The sequence below is a fragment of the Rhinichthys klamathensis genome, unplaced genomic scaffold (genome assembly GCF_029890125.1).
Source record: "Rhinichthys klamathensis goyatoka isolate OS25496 unplaced genomic scaffold, OSU_Roscu_1.1 h1tg000370l_1, whole genome shotgun sequence".
In the NCBI taxonomy this organism is placed as follows: Eukaryota; Metazoa; Chordata; class Actinopteri; order Cypriniformes; family Leuciscidae; genus Rhinichthys; species Rhinichthys klamathensis.
In genome coordinates this window covers 1,087,988-1,110,370 of record NW_026606878.1, presented here as the reverse complement: position 1 = coordinate 1,110,370, position 22,383 = coordinate 1,087,988, and the positions used below count along the sequence as shown (strand labels likewise).

At 37.7% G+C, this 22,383-nt stretch overlaps 1 protein-coding gene across 3 annotated transcripts in view; it reads right to left on the bottom strand.

Moving 5' to 3' along the window:
• LOC130069559 (coiled-coil domain-containing protein 136) overlaps positions 1 to 22,383 on the bottom strand; it is a 29,807-nt gene that overhangs the window by 5,643 nt on the left and 1,781 nt on the right. For 2 of the 3 annotated variants that reach the window (XM_056233491.1, XM_056233493.1), the window contains exons 3-8: positions 8,826 to 9,143; positions 8,523 to 8,597; positions 5,218 to 5,514; positions 2,438 to 2,555; positions 1,458 to 1,719; positions 644 to 778 (exon numbers count right to left, since the gene is read on the bottom strand). In XM_056233491.1, coding sequence (XP_056089466.1) covers positions 644 to 778; positions 1,458 to 1,719; positions 2,438 to 2,555; positions 5,218 to 5,514; positions 8,523 to 8,597; positions 8,826 to 9,143 — 1,205 coding nt within the window. The remainder of the gene's footprint in view (positions 1 to 643; positions 779 to 1,457; positions 1,720 to 2,437; positions 2,556 to 5,217; positions 5,515 to 8,522; positions 8,598 to 8,825; positions 9,144 to 22,383) is intronic. The other variant, XM_056233492.1, reaches the window with a different exon arrangement.

The window sequence follows — 22,383 nt, the reverse complement described above, 5'->3', positions numbered from 1 at the left end:
CACGGTACTCAGACTGGACAGACTCTTTGATAGGAAAAAACCTTAATTAATTAGGATTTCTGTGGCTTGGATTCTAAGACCTTGTTGTTAGACAGTACAGGGGTTAGAAAGACCTCTATGTCAGTGCACATTGTACACACACAAAAGCTTGATATGCTACAGTGGATCAACAAAACTAGCAAAACACATTAGCTGCTAGAGGTTTGACAAACACAAGATGTGAAAACACACGCAGCCCAGAATCAATGTGTGTGACAGGGCAAAAAGCAACCCAAAGTGAAACATACACACTCGACCAAAAATGGCAGAGTGGTTTAGTTAGACAGGATGCGCTTTGAAAGACAGGTGCTGCTATTGGACAGATGGTCACTTCAGGGGTGGTTGACCCCACATGCAAAACGTTAGTCATGTACAGAGCATTTTCAAACGCTGACAAACATGTAGATCGATGGAGTCATGGTGTCATTCTGTTGACAATATCTCGCCCTACTTGCTGTGTGAGTAATGTCTGTTTGTTTTCAGCATGTGTACAGTGCAGTGATTTATTTGAGGTCACATTCTTTCTCCCAGGAAGTCCATACATTCCACAACCTATGGGAAGAAAGTAGTGTGTTTTGACTGATGCCCCTTTATGACCCCTCACCTGAGCCTTCCTCCCGGCCAGCCGATCAAGCTCCGCCCTACAGCGCTGTAGCTCCGCCTCTAGCTCCGCCCTCTCCCTCTGGCTGCCCTCGTACAGCCCCTGCAGTTCCACAAGCTCTCCTTTTATTCCCTCACACTGAAAGATGAAAGGGGGAGATATAGAGAAATAACAAATAATATAGGATAAGTGAATAGATTCAGTGACAGGGGAGAGTTTTAGCTTGTGTTTAAACCTTTGTTTAATCATTTCATTATTCAATAGTGGACAGACGAATCAAATTTTCGTTGTCACACTGTCAGGATATATTCAGCAATATTTCCCGCAAGGTCATGCGGTTGAACCACTGAAGGTAAAATAACAAATTAATACCACGATAGATGGTTTTATTTTCAACCTGACATGACAAAATTTACCCCATACTGAAAATATGGAAAATATTTTTCATAGTATTTTTTGTCATAAATTAGTTAAAAGAAATATATATTTTTAATATATTAGATAATATCATCACAAATTATATATACTGTGTATGTGTGTGTGTATATATACAGTATATACATATATATAAATTGAACATACAATGTCTCTTTTTGGACCAGACTCTTATGTACAGTAATACAGATCAATGAGAAAGTAAAGTTAACATGAAAACTGATCACAAAGCACAATTCTTGATTTTATCCACCAGCAATGTGAAAATTGACAGGTGGTTATTTTGAACATCATTAACTAAAAATGATACAATAAGGTTTAAAATAGAACATGCACACTCTAATGTTCAAGCTTCTGTTATTTTGCCAAGTGGGCACGGTACCTCTCTCTGGACCTGTGATGCTCTCTCCTCGGCCTGTTTCAGCTGGTCTCGGAGGGAAAACACCTCTGAGAAGCCTCCACTCCTGCCTGTCGGGGTGGCGGGCTTCCCCTCAAACGAGATGTTCTTCTGAGTGTAAGCGTCCACCCAGTTCCCACCTTCTACCTCCAATGTGCTGACAAATCCCTCAGCCTTCACCTCCTTTTCTGTGTCATTTTCTCCATGGTTCTGCTCTGCTTTCAGGGCCAGGCATGAATCAGCTGAGCTGTCAGGATAGAAATGGGACAAGGAAACGTTCAGGACATTTATTATAGATAGATGTACAAGCGGTGGTGCATTTTTTTTATTATTACTAATGTACTTGAACTTGTGAGCTCCTGCTGCACTTTTTCAGATTAGCTTCATATTGTGACTGAGTGTGAATGTGTGTACTCATACTCATCATCAAATCCTTTTCATAATTATTTATTCAAAATCAAAATACATAAAACAAATCCCATTAATTAGAAAATTAGAAAAATGGTGGTGCTGAAATGTGTGTGTTTGGCCAGAACTCAAATCAGACAACTTATTATAGTTTAATTTTTCAAAACTTTAAAATGTTTATAATCAGCTGTTCTCACATCGGAGAGAACTTATTCTTTTAAGCTGAAACATCTAGCACTAGTTTGAAAAACATGATGGTATATTTACAGAAGCATTAGTTTCATAAAGTCAGATAATATCTTGATGTCTTAAAATAGCTGTGGCTCATCTCACAGCGGGTATATTTGGATTAGATGAAATACACAGTCATTAATGCTTCATGTTGCTGTGAAACACTTTCATAGCTGCTAAATAGTTTTAGTGAGAGTGTCCATTGAGACAGATTATGGCTGAATGCTTCATCGGTCACACCAGCCTTATTAACAGAGACCGTTCGCGATGCTCACTGGCTGATTTATCTTGTGTGTGTGTGACTGACAGGCCCTGTGGCCAATCACCTGGCTCGCTGCTGCTCCAGCATCTCCAGTTTCTCAGAAAGCTGCTTGTTGCCATTCTTCAGAGTCTGACACTCGTCCTTCAAGGAGCAACACTCCTCAATCAGTTGGTCCATGTCACCTGTCCCATTACAACACGAGAAGAGAACAGATGTCAAAGCAGAATGGGGTGAAACACTGAATACAGAATGTTAGCATACTACTCTTACTATTTCTGCAATTATAAATGTATGTTCAAAATGAAATACTACAATACTACTTATACTACTTATTGCAGTATGCAGTACAGTATGTTTTCTATTTGAATATATTTGAGAATTTTGTTTCTTTCTGTGATGGCAAAGCTGAATTTTCAGCAGTCATTACTCCAGTCTTCAGTGTCACATGATCCTTCAGAAATCATTCTAATGCTGATTTGGTGGACAAGTAGCTTTTTTTATTATTATTATCAATGTTGAAAGAAGTTGGCCTGCTTAATATTTTTGTGGAAACCATGTTTTCAAGTCTTTACAGTCACTTTTGATAAATTGAATGCGTCCTTGCTGAATAAATGTATTAATTTAAGGAAAACTGACCCCAAACATTCAAATGGTAGTGTGCATAATGATAACCACTGCAAACTATTATTTTCTACAATCCATTGTTGTCACATGACCTTCGTTAAATAGCTACTTAAGTGAGTGGTGTTAAGTCATCTTGTATATTTCATCAAATTTTTTTATCTACATTTTTAGCAGTACATATTGCTTCTGTTTCACTTAAAATGGAAGGTTGGGCGCATTGCATTGTGGGATACAGTATCCCATGCAGTGTTCTCTGCTTGCAAACTACACATTTAAATATATATTAAGATATTTCATGCCTAAAAATGCTTACTTTACCCAGTATACATGCTGCATACTACATAAAAAAACAGCAGTAGTATAATAGTATTACACTTGGAACATACATACTCACTGTCCTAAGGGCCAAACTGCAAGCAATACGAAGGCTACATGTCTATGGCAGGAAAATATTGAACATTTGACCAGACAGCTGTAAATGCACACTGAACCCTGTAACTAGTCTCCATGGAAACAACCAATACCACCCTCTCTTCCCTCTGCAGCAGTCTGACCTGTCAATCAAGAGTCATGTTTGCCTTGCACATCCCCCATGGTGCAACGTTCAACCCCCGATAGCCTAGTCTCTAATCTAGAAGGAATCTCACTTGTAAAAACAACTCACACACATCTGCACTCTGTCTCTGCCAGGCCTGAGTGAGTACGTGGTGTAAATAACCATCAGAAGCGCATGTACTGATAAACAACTTCGCCTCAGCTGCATCTGACCCCAGATCAGAGTTAACATGAATGCCTCGATCACAGGCTCTGATGTGTTCGTGTTCAACACTGTTTTGCGATCAGCGTGTCTAACCCCACGTCCCCACCAGCAATCGCTGGTATGTTGTTTTTATTTCAGATCTTAATATAGTAAACTTCTAACAGCATCATGGGAGCAGAAAGCAGCCCCAGCGCCCTTAGAGGCAGAGAAAGACATCAACACCAGACAAATGGGGCTCAGCGGAGCTCCTGCACTCTGTCAGAATGTCAAACAGACACTTAGACCCTGAAAGAACCTGTAATACAATCACATTTGTCAGTGGAAATGCATACTGGGTAATATCAGAGCACTGTGTCATATCAGGCAATGGGGAAGAAAGTTGATAAAATATGTCTGTATCACACAACAGGGTTTATTTGCTATCAGCATCTGCCATTTATAATGCTGCAATGAGGTGATGTGATAAAAAGAAACGACTTGCTGGAGAAATCTCAGCTGGCTAATGCACAAAAACACAGATGAGGTCTGGAAAAAGTGACTCCATAGAGTTGTGAGAACAGAAGATTTAACTTTGCATGTCTGACTGCTAATATGTTTATATTGAGATATGCTAATGATATTACCTTGGTATCACCTAATCTTCACATAAACATTTTTGTGTTTTAACATTTTAATTAAGGTATTATTTAGTATGTTTATTAAGCCCAGTGTTATTTTAGAATTATTTATATACTATAGTTTTATTAATATTTTGAATTAGCTTTTGTTTTTATATTTTCAGGTTTTATTTATATATATATATATATATATATATATATATCTACATAGCTTTAATTTATTGTTCAGTTATTTTTCAGTATTTCCGTTTTAGTTTTATCGAAATTCAACTTCAAGGCAACATTTCTAATTTTCATTCACAGTAAGTATTTTAAGTTCAAGTTTTTCATCTAAGATTTATATTTTATTTCAGCTTTATTTTATCTTTATTTTATTGTATTTTAGCTTTACTTTATCATTTATTTCTACATAGTTTTATTTTATTTTTCCGTTATTTTTCAGTATTTTAGTTTTATTGTACTACTTCAAATTCAAGGCAGCATTTCTATTTTTCATCGCGAGTGCGAGACAACCTGCCACAATCACACGATCCAACAATCCAATAAGTTGACTGAATAAAGTACCGCCCACATTTTTTCTTGTTTGAGAAGTCAATAGTGAAGAAAAGGCTATCCCAACTTCCGTTTCATGCTGACGTTAACAGAATATCCAACCAGTTGCATCAGAAAGCTCATGCTGGCCAACAAGGCTTCACTAGTTCATTTTGCTAGCAAACGGCATGGCTATGCTGATCCACCAGCCAGGCCAGCACCAAACCAGCTCTAACCAGTATCAACTGGTATAAACTGGTCTTTTTAGAGATATCCCTATAGTTTGAGCCTGTAGTGTGGTGGGAATCAGACCTTCTCCTCCTGTTCTGCGCTGGTTCTTCATGCTGATTTCGGCCCGCAGCGTGGTCAGCTCCAGCTCGTACTCCTGCGTGGTGCCGTGCAGACGCTCCAACTCGGCACGCACACGGCACAGTTCCTCCTGGAGCAGGGCGATGTCATTCTCCCGCTCGGCTGCCGCCTCCTCCGCCGCCTGCTGAAGCTCCTGCACTTCCTCCTGTGCCACACGCAGCTCCTCTTGAGCCTCCCACAGCTCGCTGGCCTTCTCCTCCTCAAGGCTGTCCAGCTCCTCCTGCACTGAGCGCAGCTGGCCTGTGGGTCACAAGTTGGGACAGAACAACATTTTTCAACTGAAAATTGGGTTATAAAAAGTACATTGCCTTTTATGCTGCTTACTATTTTTTTTAAATAGTATGTGAAACAGTATGCAGTATGCAACAACAATAAACATTTTAAACAGTGCTACATTGTTGTCACATGGTATCACCACATTGAATGTTTATTTCAGCATGTGGTGCCCGGTTATTATCTTGGAAATAGATCAAAATGTAATGTTTAAAAAAACACAATTAATAAAATAACATTTATTTCTAATCCACATTTGTGTAAAACTATCTTTAACTCCTGCAGTGTTTTTATTGTTAACTACAACTAAAACTATTCAAAAAAGTTTTTGGTAATTGAAATAAAGCTGAAATAAAATAAAATAAAAATAAACAAATGAAAATTCTAAATGTTGCCTTGGCAACTAACTAAAATAAACCAATTTAAGTACTAAAATTACTAAAAATAAAATAAATGACTGATATATAGAAATATGTAAACTACATAAACATTATGTTTAAAAATTAAAAAATTAAAGCTAATTCAAATACTTCATATTGTGGGTCATCTAGTTATTTAGTGTACACAGAAAGTATGGATACTATGCACATCATACATAGTGTATACTGCAGAAATAGTAGGAGTATTGTGCTATTTCCGAATATGTGTGAGCTGTCAAATACTAAAATCCATGTAACATTTATATGAACCTCTTAAGGGCACCAAGACCATATGAGGTCTATAATCAGCTACTTCACTGGAAACCAAGCACATCTGAAGTGAAAAATATGTCTCATTACAGCAATCACTCTGCATGCCCTGTTGTTGAGTAGCAAAAAATGTCAAAACCTCTCAAACTAACCACACAAAGCATGAATTTCAGTCTGCAGGGGCTTTTTTGAACAACTATAATCCGTCTCTTTCTTGCAAGGCGGGAATACGGACAGTAAAAAAAAAAACACAGGCTGTGATTAAACCGAAAAAACGGTTTCTCCGTTATACAGTGTGTGAATCTTATTCTGGCAGATGTTTGTTATGTTATTCATATCTGTGATTGCATTACTTATGATGGTATCTTGGCATAGCCCATGCACTTCTGCAAATGCTGGTTTACTTTGCCTCCTCACAGTTCATTTAATTTAATTACAGCGCAGCCACTGAGAGAGTGAAAGTGAGTCACTGGGGAAGAGAACAACATTTACATCACCTCTGCTTCTCCCATCTCTCCACTGCTCAAACACTCGCACCCCAAGTGGCAGTCGACCAAACAAATGAGAACAGGATGGCATGGGAACATGGGAACATTTTAAACAGTAGTATTCTACACTGTCAAATTTAGAGTGACGTGTCCAATTATCATTTCTGCAACACAAAAATATCAAATAAAATAATAAATGACACAAATGAAATAAGATGACATTATTAAAATTAAAATAAATATTGCATGATAAATGAAATAAGATTGCATGATTAAAAATTACACAATAAATAATAAATAAAAATAAACAAAATAAAATAAGATGAAACAAAATGAGAAAAATAAAATAAAATAATTAAAGTTTCCAAGTAATCCATGATCGTGTCAATTGTTTTCAGACCATGAAAGGTCAAGTCAAGCACATTGCATTGTGGTATAAAGTACTATATAGTGTCTATTGTGACTTGTGTCTAATGTTATTTGGGTATTTAACGCATACAAAAAATCTGCAGGTTATACATATAGTATATAGGCCTACTGCAAAAATAGTAAGAGTATTTATTTCCAAACATTGCCAATGTTTTCTATTTTTACCCCACAGTATAAAAATATGAATATGTAAATGGCCTTTTTAAATCATCAGTGGTCTTGATAAAATTATAAAACAGCTAGATAAATCAAGATCAGGGCCGGCCCGAGGCATAAGCGAACTAAGCGGCTGCTAAATTTTTTTTAGATGACTTAAACAAGTGACAAAAATGAATGAATGAATGAATAAATAATTCGAGACAAGATAATTCTGATTACATGATCAATAAGTCATGCGCATAATCTAGACACCTCGCGCGTGCATTGACAATTCGTGCGCAACTGCGTATAGTCACGGTAATGTTAAGCCATGTAACAAAAAAGGACGTATTCATCTGGTGCCGATAATAGAAAGAAGAAAAGGCCAGAGGAGGAGAAAAAAAGAGCTAGATAAAACTATATTTGCATGATTATTTACGGTATGTTTTGTGCAGACCATTCCTATCTACGGCAAGCCCTGAGGGGAAAAATACATTGCATAACGCACATACAACGAGCGCCAGTACATCATTACCGGTATTATAGTAACAGACTTTGTTGGATTCTGTCATGTACAATCCAACCAAGTCTGTTACAATAATAATTAAAAAAAACTTACAATGTATTGAGACAGTTGAGAAATAATAATATTTTTACAGTTTTCAACAATAATTGTAATTGTTAAGTTGAACCCTTGCTCTTATTATGTTGATTTCTCAGTTTTGTCATTATTTTAGCAAATAAATTATTTGATATGTTTTGAGACAGTTTGTTTTAAGAAGTTTCAAAGAGTTAGTAAAAGAGTAAAGTAAAAGTTAAAACTTTTTTATTTAATTATAGGCTATTTTTTATTAAGTAGGCCTATTTATTTTGTATTAATACATAACCTCACTGTATTCATTTATAATGTATCATTATTGCGTGATATTTGTGTCAATAATCGTCAAGCACATGTGACTCCGCGTAGTGGGAGGGGGCCCCCAAATCAAATTCTGCTTAGGGCCCCCAAAAGGCTCGGGCCGGCTCTGATCAAGATTGTTTATTCACTAGCACTGGACACAACTATTATTCAATATGTCAAATGTAAGAGAATATTAAAGCTGCTTGATGACTGAAAAAAAAAAACTATTTTCATTATCTGTCATATTCTAAGTTAATTTGATTTATTTGCAGTTATTAGTGCAGTTATTAGCACTGCATTTAAGATGAATACACATTTGTTTCTGTTCACCTTGAAGTCTCTGGATCTGTCTCGTAAAGGTCTCGGCCTGGTGGGCGCTTGCCAGCCGCTCTTCCTCCAAAAGACCTAGAAAGCCAAAGAATGACAGAGGGAAGAAGAGGGAAATCTCAAGCTGGACATTGAAAATGAGTAATTAGTAACTTACTACTGGCATCTGACAATATTAACAAGCCAAGAATGTTTGTGTGAAGACATGACTCGAGAAACAGGCGGTCGATGACAGCTGAACATGCTCAGAGGGTACTCCCGGTGATGATGTCACACCTTAAAAACTGCTATTATTAGCATACGCACCCTGCAGCTCGTTGTAGCTCTCCTCGTGTCGTTGGGACACCTCTCTGGTCTCCTCCAGCTCCAAAAGCAGCTGCACCACCTGTGACCTCAGCACCTCCAGCTCATCTTCCTCATCCGCTCCTCTTCGTTCCTCCTCCTCGTCCACCGTCTCCTCCTTCACCTCCTTCTTCTCCGGCTCATCCTCCTGCCCCTTCTCTCCATTTCCGGCCTCCACCTCCTCCAGGTCTCTCTCCTCATTCTCCTCCAGTGACCCTCGCTCTTTGGCCGTCATTTCACTGCCTATACCCGGCCGCTCCACTTTCAAGTCACACACATCGTCTGAGACAGAAAAAAAAAAAATCAATGATAAATTAATCAGTTGATCATATGTAATACTTGATTCTAAATGGTCATTCTAAATTTTATTCAACAGTGATATACTGTATATATATTTGACTGTTGAATAAACAGTATAACAGTATATTTTTCCTCAGATTAAATAAATAAAAAAATGATTAAATTAAATGCAAATATTAAAAAACAAGATTACAGTGAGGCACTTACAATGGAAGTGAATGGAGCCAATTTTTTAAGGATATAAAGGCAAAAAAAAAGATTATATTATAGGCTTTTAATATTACAAAAGTACTTACATTAATACTTTTGTTAAAACGTATATTATTTCAACATTTTTACAACCGTTTTTCGGCGTTACATTGTCATGGCAACAAATTTGTAAAATTAGGTTTAACTTTATAGGAAAAAGACTAGTCAGTGCTTTTTTTCACACTAAAATCGACTTAATATACACAGAGCGTCTTGTGTCAATACTATTGAAACATTGTGTATTTAAAACATTTACAGACTTCCATTGGAAGATCCTCAATCAACGTGCCCCAGAACTTGTTGTAATCACCATTATGCCAGAAATTATGTTGATGAGTCTAACTTGTGATGAACCCACAATAATCCAAAACCTCTCTGCGCTAATAATTATTTGCTCATCCAGTAAAATGACATTTAAAAGCTCTCTTGATGTCATACCCACATTCTCTGTTTGGAAAGGAGATGTGCAGCTATGCATGTGCCAGACCCCCACCCCCAACCTCCAGCTGTCATCCCCACCTTCATCTGAGGAAGCCCTTCATCACCTGCTGGCCCCCGACTCTCATCTCTCTCTGCCCCCAACAGACCTCCAGACCCCCCTCAAGTAATCTAAACACCCAACCAGGGCCAAAAGTGCCTCAGCACTAGAGGAATGTGTGCTATATTAAGGATTTAGGCCAGGAATCGCCCCTCTGCCTTCACCTGTTGTCTGTTCACAAACACAAAACACACACACAGTCCTGAGAAGAAAGTGTAAGAGAGCCAAAGAGCCCTCTAGTGGCAGGAGTGGGTATAGACAAAGAAAGAAAGAAAGAAAGAAAGAAAGAAAGAAAGAAAGAAAGAAAGAAAGAAAGAAAGAAAGAAAGAAAGAAAGAAAGAAAGAAAGAAAGAAAGAAAGAAAGAAAGAAAGAAAGAAAGAAAGAAAGAAAGAAAGAAAAAGAAAGAAAGAAAGAAAGAAAGAAAGAAAGAAAGAAAGAATGAATAAATAACTAAATAAATAAATAAATAAATAAATAAATAAATAAATAAATAAATAAATAAATAAATGAATGAATGAATGAATAAATAAATAAATAAATAAATAAATGCTGTTCATTTAACTTTCTATTCATCAAAGAATCCTGAAAAAAGTATCACAATTTTCACAAAAATATTAAGTAGCACAACTGTTTTCAACATTGATAACAATCATAAATGTTTCTTCATTTGGATCAAAGGATCATCTGACACTGAAGACTGGAGTAATGATGAAAATTAAGCTTTAACATCACAGGAATAAATTACATTGTAAATATATTCAAATAGAAAAGATATTTTAATTTGTATTAATATTTCACGATGTTACTGATTTCACTGTATTTTTGATTAAATAAATGCAGCCTTAATTGGTGAGCATAAGAGACTTCTATATTATATTATATATATATATATATATATATATATATATATATATAAACAATGAATGATTATAAGTTAATATAGACATTATTAACCCTTTGTGACAAACACAGTGAATAAAAGAACATGCGCATGTAAAGTGAGCAGCAGATCTCCTGCTGTCGCTCTCCTCTCTAGTCTGTGCTAATCACCCACCAAACTAAGGAGCCAGATGGTTAAAAATAGCCCATTTCAACAACGTCCTTCTGTCCTCCTCTTCTCTCCCTTTCTTCTCTTCCATTTCTCACACACTCATTTACTCCCTCACTTTTCTTACCATTCACATCACCTTATTTTCATCCGCGTTATCCAAATGATCCTCCTGCTCTTTCCCGGGTCCATCCCTCTTTTCAACAGTCACCTGTTCCTCTCTTCTTAAATCTATATCACCTCGTTCTGAACACCGTCTCTCTACCTCCTCCAGGCTGATCTATAACTCTAGCCTTACTCTAGGTTTCTCTCACTTGCCCTCTGACCTCTGAACTCAGAGAGCCAGACCATTGGCAGGGCAATTACACACACTTAATCTCTCTTACAATCTCACTCTCTAGTTCTATTTAATGACACAAGGGCTGTGTGTGTGAGGATATATGACTGGTTTGGCACTGTTGATGACTTGAACAAAACATTAATAACATGTCCTGAAATCTTTGATCATGACATATTATATATAATATGTAATCCGTATATATATATATAATATACGTATTATATATAATACGTATACGTATATACCCTCAAATGCATTTTGGTATGATATGTGATGTGTGGATTTGCTTTGACAAACTCAGAACAATCTGAAGTCCACACACAGGACACGGGAGACAGTCGGCCACGCCAGACCTGACTAGACGATTCATCTTTCTGATCCTCTTAGATCAGATGTCTGTGTGGGATTAACGGAATCTGTCAGTGCGGAAAATGAATTGTCTTGCCAGCAACTCCTCCCCCTCCATTCCTCAGACTTTCTTTCTCCCATTCACTCCCTCTTTCTCTTTTCCTCTGGTTGGTTTTCTCTCATTTCCCTCTCTCTTCCTGAATGATATTTATCCCACTGTAATGAGCCCTGTGCTGTATTATTGATCATGCTTTGCAGGTTAAAGTTTTTTAAACATCTATCGAATAATAATGAACCAGTGAGGAAACTCACTCTCTCACACACACACACACACAAACACACGCAGGCTGAAGCAGCAGCACAAGCTCACAGGATTACAGGCAGCTTTGATAGTACCAAATCAGCTTTATCCAGTGTATCTGAGCTATGAATTATTCTGTGGGGACAGAAAATATTTTTTTTACATGCACACAGACATCCGGATACATCACTGGATAGGTAACACAAACCGCAATCATGAAGCATCCCTAAAGACGGATAAGGCCATGTAGTTACACAACAGTAGCCTCTGTGGTTTTCGAAATAACTAAAGTAGTGCAGTCAGTCTATGATCTTTGATACAGAACTTCTAGTTAAAATGATCTCTCTCATATATATATATATATATATATATCACATTTTAAAATTTAAAGGGGTTATATAATGAAAGTTCCATCGCTGAAGTTGGAATATGGTCATAAAACTAAATTATATATATAAAAAAATATAAAAATTATTTAATGATAAAAACAAGTGATTTTGTGTAGGAAACCTTGGCTTTATAATTTTAAATTATATTAAAATTGCATAAATAGAATTAAAAATATATAATTTAATAAAATACATGACACCTTTAACTGTATACTGCATCACAAAAGTACATTCAACTCCATACTAAATAGCACAATCTAACACTAAGAACGCAAAACACATGTGGACTGAACTTTCTCTTGTAACAACATCATCCCATATGTGCAGTGCCTGGCAGAACAGAGGCCTCACTTCCTGTTGAACTCAGATTCTTGTGATTTTCACTTGTGTATTATGATTCCTAATGGAAAAAGCCCAAGAATAGGCCTCTTTGTTCTAACAGAGATAGATAGAATAGTTGAAGTGAATGAATTCTAACACTCAATTTGCCGATTATAATTGCATGATGCTTTCTGCCGTTGCAATAAATAAATGAGAAATGCCATTAAAATGAGACTCTGAGATCAGAACATTCACTTACAAAACAACTGACACAATTAATTTGAAAATGAGCACTTGGTGCTTTGGAGATAACAATCAAAACTAAACAATTTCATTTCAGACCATGACCGGAAGGCCATATTAAATCTTAATATCATGAGTGGCATTAAATGTTGACGTGCAAAGAGTTCCATCACTATCGTGACAAACACAAACACAAATATAGCTCTCGTCTAGTTCTCATGAGCTCCGAGAATTAATTTCACTCCAATCACAAGCATAGCTTCGGGATCAGCCTGTGGCACTCGCAGAAATCTAGTGTAATTATTGTTATTTGATGTTGATGATGTTTGATTGATGCGGTTTTCATAACAGAAACAACATCAATCAAAAACGATATATTCAGTATAGTCTTACGCTATTCCTTTTTATTCACTTTCATTCTCTCCTTTATTTTTATTGTCTTTTTACACATAACTATTTTTGATTATCTCCTTTATCCTGAAATATCAATAATATTGTCAATACTGTCAACAGCCAAGTACAACTACACTCACCGGCCACTTTATTAGGTACCCCATGCTAGTAACGGGTTGGACCCCCTTTTGCCTTCAGAACTGCCTCAATTCTTCGTGGCATAGATTCAACAAGGTGCTGGAAGCATTCCTCAGGGAGTTTGGTCCATATTGACATGATGGCATCACACAGTTGCCGCAGATTTGTCGGCTGCACATCCATGATGCGAATCTCCCGTTCCACCACATCCCAAAAATGCTCTATTGGGTTGAGATCTGGTGACTGTGGAGGCCATTTTAGTACAGTGAACTCATTGTCATGTTCAAGAAACCAATTTGAAATGATTAGAGCTTTGTGACATGGTGGAAGTAGCCATCAGAGGATGGGTACATGCATGGTGGCCATAAAGGGATGGACATGGTCAGAAACAATGCTCAGGTAGGCCGTGGCATTTAAACGATGCCCAATTGGCACTAAGGGGCCTAAAGTGTGCCAGGAAAACATCCCCCACACCATTACACCACCACCACCAGCCTGCACAGTGGTAACAAGGCATGATGGTTCCATGTTCTCATTCTGTTTACGCCAAATTCTGACTCTAACATCTGAATGTCTCAACAGAAATCGAGACTCATCAGACCAGGCAACATTTTTCCAGTCTTCAACTGTTCAATTTTGGTGAGCTCTTGCAAATTGTAGCCTCTTTTTCCTATTTGTAGTGGAGATGAGTGGTACCCGGTGGAGTCTTCTGCTGTTGTAGCCCATCCGCCTCAAGGTTGTGCGTGTTGTGGCTTCACAAATGCTTTGCTGCATACCTCGGTTGTAACGAGTGGTTATTTCAGTCACTGTTGCCCTTCTATCAGCTCGAACCAGTCTGGCCATTCTCCTCTGACCTCTGGCATCAACAAGGCATTTCCGCCCACAGAACTGCCGCTCACTGGATGTTTTTTCTTTTTCGGACCATTCTCTGTAAACCCTAGAGATGGTTGTGCGTGAAAATCCCAGTAGATTAGCAGTTTCTGAAATACTCAGACCAGCCCTTCTGGCACCAACAATCATGCCACGTTCAAAGTCACTCAAATCAACTTTCTTCCCCATACTGATGCTCGGTTTGAACTGCAGGAGATTGTCTTGACCATGTCTACATGCCTAAATGCACTGAGTTGCCGCCATGTGATTGGCTGCTTAGAAATTAAGTGTTAACGAGCAGTTGGACAGGTGTACCTAATAAAGTGGCCGGTGAGTGTATATGCATAACTGTTTATAAAAACATGAGAAAGAAAAATATTTCAGGGGTCAGAGCAATACAGCAGGGGTCAAATAAAATAAAATAAAATAAAAATAATAATAAAATAAAATAAAATAAAATAAAATAAAATTGAATAAGTTCACGCTCCCTCACAAAAATAAAATATGTTTCATTTATTTCAAATGTAACAAGTTTATGACCGTGTACATCAATAATTATTATTTAAATGCTTTTTCATCATAAAAGCAGCATGTAAATACATTATTATAGTATCATATGCATGTTATCATAGGCCCGGTTTACAATGCAACACTAAATTTTATTTAATATGTAACAGGGGGTCACCACTCCATCTCTTCTTTCAGGATGTTTGGCCTAAAAGAACCCTATTATACACTAACATTTCACAAACACTTTCAGTCCATGATCAGCCCGTGTCTGGCTAAAATCCAGATGGTGACATCAGTTTCCTGTTTATAGCGCTGCTTTCACTCTCAATGCTAGACCAGGGTAACACTACACTGACCTTAACCTTAAAACAAATACATCCTTTTCAGCCTTTTAGTCTCAAGCTATGCATCAAATCCTAAAATAATATTTAAATGATTAATTGAATGCAGTCTGTCGCCATCATATGAGCCACAATGAAAATCAGAGTCTAAACATCATTAATAAGCTCAGCACAGCTCTGAGAAGAGGAAAGATATGGACACAGTCACAATGGCCCCTGGGAAATCAAGGAGCAAGGTCAGAGCAAACACCTTCCACACACATACGTTCACAAAACACAAAGACTAACCTACAAAACCAGACGCTTGCACACACAGTTAACCATGCAAGGCAGTTTCTACTTAAATTGCATTCCTCCTCATTACTTAAGCATGACTGCAATGCAGTGAGCTAGAGCTATTTTTCCATAGTTAACATCAGCCAAAAACAAGAAGGCTACTGCTGCTGCAGTGTTGTGCAAAGTCTAAAGTCTTCTGTAATGGAGCAAAAGTCGCACTTGTCAATGTTAAACAGCTGCTCGTGAAGTCAAGCGAGCTCCCAGATCGTTTGTTGCAGGGTTTTGACTGAGGGAAGTGATGCGGTCTGTGTTTGGTGTCGTATAAGCCTGCAGTAAACCACAGGATAAGTATAGCAACGTCTCTGCGAAAAGGACCCAGACTGAGTTGGCTAAACAGTGCCTGTTGGTTATTAAACTGACAGCTCTGGTGAAAAAACATGCATGGGAGGGGGTCTGTAATACACACTGTCACTTACTTTCTTCTGTGGAACTCAAAAGAAGATGTTTTGAAGAATGTTCATGCTGCTCTTTTCCATAAAAGTGAATGGTAACGGGGTTTTTTCTCCATTATCCAATTTTATTTTTTTCATTCCTTGTCACACTTGTGCGTTAAGGGGCTAAAGGTATTATGTAATAATTGTTATGTCATGAATTTCAATTAGCTCCTCAAGTAAACTGCCTAGGGGTGGGCATAATGATAAAAATGTTAATCCTGTCATTTGTATGCATCATTTAACCATGGCAATGATATTATACTTCACCAAATCACTAGAAGAATTGTTATAGATGAACAAAACCTTACAGGTTTAATAATCCTTGACGTCATCCACATAACAAATTAATAACAACAACAACCAAATATACCCACATATACTCACATAAAGCGATATATACTATGGCAAATCTCAACTGCTTGATTGTTTATATGTCGCAAAAAACTATACTGTTGCTCAGCTCTAATCTGCTAAGTGCAACTATAGGGCATGAAGATATTAAGATATTATGAATATTAATGTCATGATTTTCTGTAAAACTGCTTTGAAACAATGTGTATTGTGAACAACTCTATATGAATAAAATTGACTTGAGTGAACTAAAAAATAAAACACCATATAAGTAGCTCTGCGTAAAGAAAATGGCAAACTTTAGAATAGTGTCTATTGAAATCCATCTTAAAACGTAACAGAGCATGTGACAACAAATGGCAATTTGGAGTCATTGACATCAAACCTGGCATGACGTGCCAATTTCAATTATGCAAATGCAAATAAAATTTAAGATCACGGGTAGAGAGGAAGAATATAGAAAAGTCATGTGGCATTTTTAGAGCTCCACATCCCCATTCACTTTCACTGTATCATTCTGTGAAACATCTCCTTTTGTGTTCCATGGAGAACATTACGACATATGGGACTGGAAAGACATGAGGTTTCATAAATAAATGACAAAGTGCCCTATTTCTAGTGAACTACTCTGTGAAACAGCACTGACTGGATTAATCAGCATAATCTTTCACATAGCCTTGTAGTGACAGGAAAATGATGAGTCATTTCAGAGTCATTTCAGAGTCGGAGAAAGTTTTGATTAAATATTATAAAAGTCTTTTATATTGCAAAAATGTGCATTGATGAATTATGCACAATAAGTCCAAGGGTATTTATTAAGCAAGCAAACAGGGTTGACTTTGATTACATATTGCCTACATAGAGAGAACAGAGAGAAGAGAAGGGTGCTGAGTGACATTTTCTAGCGATCGGTCCAAAAACAAGCATTAAACAACGCTTGTATAGCCCTACCATACGCATACATAAATACACACACTAACACGATGTAAATCAGCATCCGCTCGTGAGCACAGACTTGTGTTAGAGAATAGAGAATAGGAATATCAATGAGGCCTAACAGGTGGGGGATGATTACGTATTCTCTAATTATGTGTCTAGTCTGCTCTTCTCTTCTCTATTGTAACACTATTAATTAGTTCTCATTAAGTGATGACAACCTAGACATTAGCAAAGCAGCAGAAAGAATCTCATCAGACTTTCTTACACACATAATGAGTGAGTAAAAGAGAGAAAGCAGGGCTCCATCTCCATTATATCGGGCGACTTTTTTTTTTTTAATCTACTCGGGAAAACTTTATGCCTGACTAGACAGTTTACACCTTAAACCTTAACCTACCCATACCACCAAACCTGTCCCTAACCTCACCCGTATCCCACCTCAATAGCAACAATACAACATAAAAACCAAAAGTAATTTTTTTATGTAAGTACATAGTAGTTAAGGACACCTAATATAAAGTGTGACCCAAAATATAGTAAGAGATGTGACCTCAATGAATTGAAGCGCTTCAGAACAACCAGCTTTATCGAACGATTCTGTCATTTTTCTTAGTTATTTGGTTCCCTAATAGGAGCAAGATTCTCCCTAGTCTGACAAGAAAAACACATAAAAGATTTAGAAGAGACCAAATATATCTTTTAACTCTGTTGGTCCTGTTAGCACGATATCTGAGCTTTTTGCCCGCTGTGAGGTAGAGCCGTCCAGTCTGAAACCTTGACAGACACACATCATTGACCGTTACACACAGATGCGGAGCACTGTAAGACAAAAGGATCACTTTGACTGTGTCTTTCCCAATAGGATTAATTTCTCTTCAAACACACAGAAAAACATCAAAACCAAATGCATTTTCTTAAAGAACAAGAGAATAAACCAATGTGTCATAACACCATTAAGTTGAAATAAAAGATTAAAATGGAAAAATGCATAAATTTGGCTTAGGAAAGGTGAGAGTTGGGTTTAAGTGAGATATCACTGGGTACCAGAAGCATTAGAGTGCTTTAAATGTGTGTGTGCGCGTGTCACATTTCTGGCGCAGTGAGGAGTGGCATGAATTATTCACGTCGCATCTACTCTGGCTTGGTAGGAAGAAAGGTAGAATGAGAGAAGAGGAGAGAAAAAGAAAGGGAGGAGGGGCGGAAGTGGGAAGCAGGAAAATTGGAGAAGGCAAGGATAAAGCGGCACCGAAAAACGAGATTGTTGGTTTCGCACTCTGACAGACGCAAAAGGAGGAGCTGTATGACGTTAAAGTTTACCGGAGTTCACGCGCTCTCGCCTTGTTGCCATGGTTACAGCCCCCTTGCCCAAGCCCCAACAGCTCCTACCAGAATCTTTTTAGTCCCCATGAAATCAAAATTGAAGTTTCCTGGCTTTAATATGAATATGTTAGCCCTACTGTTAATCTATAAGGTAGTGTGCTCCAAAACAATGGCAAAATTCGTATTTAGAAGATATAAGCATTCAAAACGTACAGTCTCTCACTTCAGCCAATATGGATCGGTGATTTTGATGACATCACTCTGCACTTCAGCGTCCAATCAAATGCTCTCTAGAATCTGAAGCGCCCCGCCCTCTACATTATAAATAGACGCTGAAGCTGCGACTGAAATTGGTCATTTACAATTTTCTACATGGTGAATGGCACATAGTGCACTATATAGGGGATAGGGAACAATTCAGACAGTGTAATTATGCTTTCCATTGGGCTAATGAAGCCTGGTTTCACGTTAGTGTCATACGAACCGTCGCAGCTCCGGTCCAGAGACAAGATAGATTACGAGGAGAAACGGTTCCAGATTAGGAGGAAACTGCGGCTTTAACAAGCTCAGCGGCTCTGGCCGAGATAAACAAAACGCTATTGGATATTTTAAAAAAGGGGAGGGGCTGTTCTATATGTCCCACCCTGTCTCCCTGTTTCAGTAGAAATTACATCAACACATTAAATAATGCGGAGCATTGCGAGGCACATTAACATGCATAATAAAAACTACATACACAATCTTGTCATCTGAGGAGTTATAAAATGCAAGGGAAAAAACACCAAAACAATCATTCAATGAACATTTAAACACTATACATTAGATCAAGGAATACAAATTATAATAGGTTACTTTTAATTGATAATAGTATTTGCGATGCATTAACCAGGGTTGCCAGGTTTGCATAACAAAACCAGCCAAAAATCTACTGGGTTAATATTATTTTTCCCTGTCCATGCCATCTGGATTACATCATTAGAAAAGAAAAGTCAGTTCAGAGAAATCTATGAAGAACAGCCTTTTTTTCCCTTTAGAATAATGTGCTCTTATGGATTGGAGAAATAAATGGGCTAATTCTGAATTTTATGTTATGAGAACAAGCACACAAACCTCACAAACACAAAGATGAGAAAGAGAAAAGGAGGAAAGAAAAGTGAGTTCAATCTCTAAAACTCCAAAAGAAGAAAGTCTCAAAGCTGGCGCTCTCAGTGGACTCCTCCATGAGAAAGTTTATTTCTGTGTGTGTGGGCCCTCACACAAGCGGCGCATGTACACCATCTCTCTCTCTCTCTCTCTGCATGTAACTTTTCTTGCTAACCAAAGCGTGATCTCACTCGAACTGCCCTTGAGATTCCCGCCGTCAGCTCTTCTGGAATGTTCTAAAGAGCCAATCCTCACATCTGCGATGGGGTCAGTGAGCAACAGAGGGAGGAAACCCGCAGGAAGGAGGAGAGGAAGATTTGGAGGAAGGAAAGCTGCAGTATGCCTTGTTTTTGTCATTCGGTCAACATGTAAACCTCTGCAACATATCAACAAGAATGAAGGAACATTCTTGGCTCAGAATAAATCAATTTTGTGGCATGCGTTAGAGCTGCACGATTCTGGATGAATTGAGAATCACAATGTTTTTGTTTCAAATAGAGATCACGATTCTGAACAGACAACTAAACAAAATAACTTGCAATTTACTAAAGGTTCTGACAAAATGTTAATTGCTTCAGTCTTTTAAATCTGTTTAACTTTACACAAAAATAAGTATACTGTGTGGTTGAAAAGACTGTTTGTGAAGCTGTTTCATACTTAAACATGACAACTGCTTTCTGGGTCAGTGGCAGCGCCAATGCAGATTTTAATGTTCCAGTGTGATTTTGTCAAAGGTTTAATTGACACTTTAGGAATGAGAACGTGTTGTTTTTGAATCGAGATTTTTTATCGACTTTTAACGATTACCACAGAAAATAACTTACATATAACAATACATCTTTCAGTTTGTACAAACAAACAACAAAAATATAGGTGCTATTGAAGAAATGTCAACAAGACATTTCTAAGACAAATTTTACAGCCTGTATATGCTTGTAAAAACGTTTTTGAGCTAAAGTTGTTCAAAACCATATTTTGTATGGCTATTCCATGTGGATAATCTGTAAAAAAAAAAAAAAAAAAAATTTTTACAAAGCCTTTCTGGTGTTTTTCTGTATATAATTCAAACGTAACAGGTTTAATGACTTTAATGAGAATAAAATGTATATAGTCTCATGTTAAGACATATATGCCCGGTTTCACAGATAATGCTTAAACCTAGTCCCAGACTAAAATGCATGTTTGAGCTGTCTTAGCTGAAAGCAACTTGCACTGGTATATCTTAAAATATGTTAGTGCCATGTTTTGTCTTTGCACATCATGTTTTTTAAGGCACATATTTAAAAGATACTTAAATTTCCTGATTTAACTAGGCCTAGTCCTGGCTTAATCTAAGCCCTGTCTGTGAAACCAGGCCATAATGTTTAAGTCTTCTGGCTATACTTTCACGACTGTGTATTTTAACGTTTCTCTCGATGTGATGCCCCATAGACTTCCATTGTAAGTGCATTTTAGGTGTAATTTTCTTTAGATTTAACAAAATGAGGGACTAGTCAAAAAACTGACTTCTCTATCAGTGTGAAAAGACCCAAAAAAACAGGCTGCAGGGGAATTCTAAACGTTCAATCTCTTGACGTCAGTACTCAGTGAAGCTTTCTAGAACAATTCGCTTGGACAAAGACTTAAACAAGCATGAAATGAGAAAGGACCTCTATATGTAAATGAGCTGCGGTAGCAAAAACTTTTGGGTTTTGACTGGACCTAAACTTTGTAGGCGCTGTGGCACCCAGAATGTGGGAGGTGAGAGAAAGAACGTGTGTTTTCATCATCCGGGGGTGGACAGGGAATGCAAGAGGCACTCGAATAATGTGGAGCATGTGGGTGTCTGGTGGATGGAGCAGAGGTAGGCAGCAGCATCACTGCTGGCTAAATCAGCAGGGCATTTAGAAGGAATTGTCATGGAAGCCCTGCAAATAAGAGGCATGTGTGTGTGGTGTGACATGAAAGTGCTGTGCTAAAATGATCCTCTCTCGTTCCCCGAACACCATACAAGCTTCTAAACCTCCTTCAATCTATCTCAAGTCCACCTACAGAAACATATATCCCAATTTACTGCGGTAATACCAAGTCAGATCAAGTAAAACAATACTTATGCATCTTGTCGCAGGGGGCGAGGTTCTTTGGGAACGGACCAACGGAGATGGAGACGCTGGGACTTAAGCTTTGAAGTTCACATTCGGCGCTGCTTTTGATCAGAGGTACAATTTAAAACAATCCCTCTAGTCTGCAGACAACAGCTATTTAAGACATAAAAGCCCTTCCGAGGAGAAATCTACAGCATTAGTGTGCACAAAAAAAATTTTATGCGCACAAACACTCAAAATATAATAGTTTCATAACAACACCCTAGTGAGCACGCAACATATCAGAAAGCAAGTATTTAGTTTCCCATAACCCCTTGCTGCACGTCTTCAAAGACTTGTTATTTACGGTAACAAAGCTACTCCATTTTCCTGTAAATATACAGCGTGTAAAAACAAAACAGGCTTAATTTACTAGCCGACACGCACAAGCAGACCGCAGTACACCAAACTTGCTTGGTTGACAAGGTCAGTCATGAAGCATGAGAACCACTGATGTCAAAATTGGCAATTTTGGAAAGTTTGAAATGTATATAGTATATATTTCTTGAATGTTAAAATACTTTCTCTATCTCTTAATATGCAGAG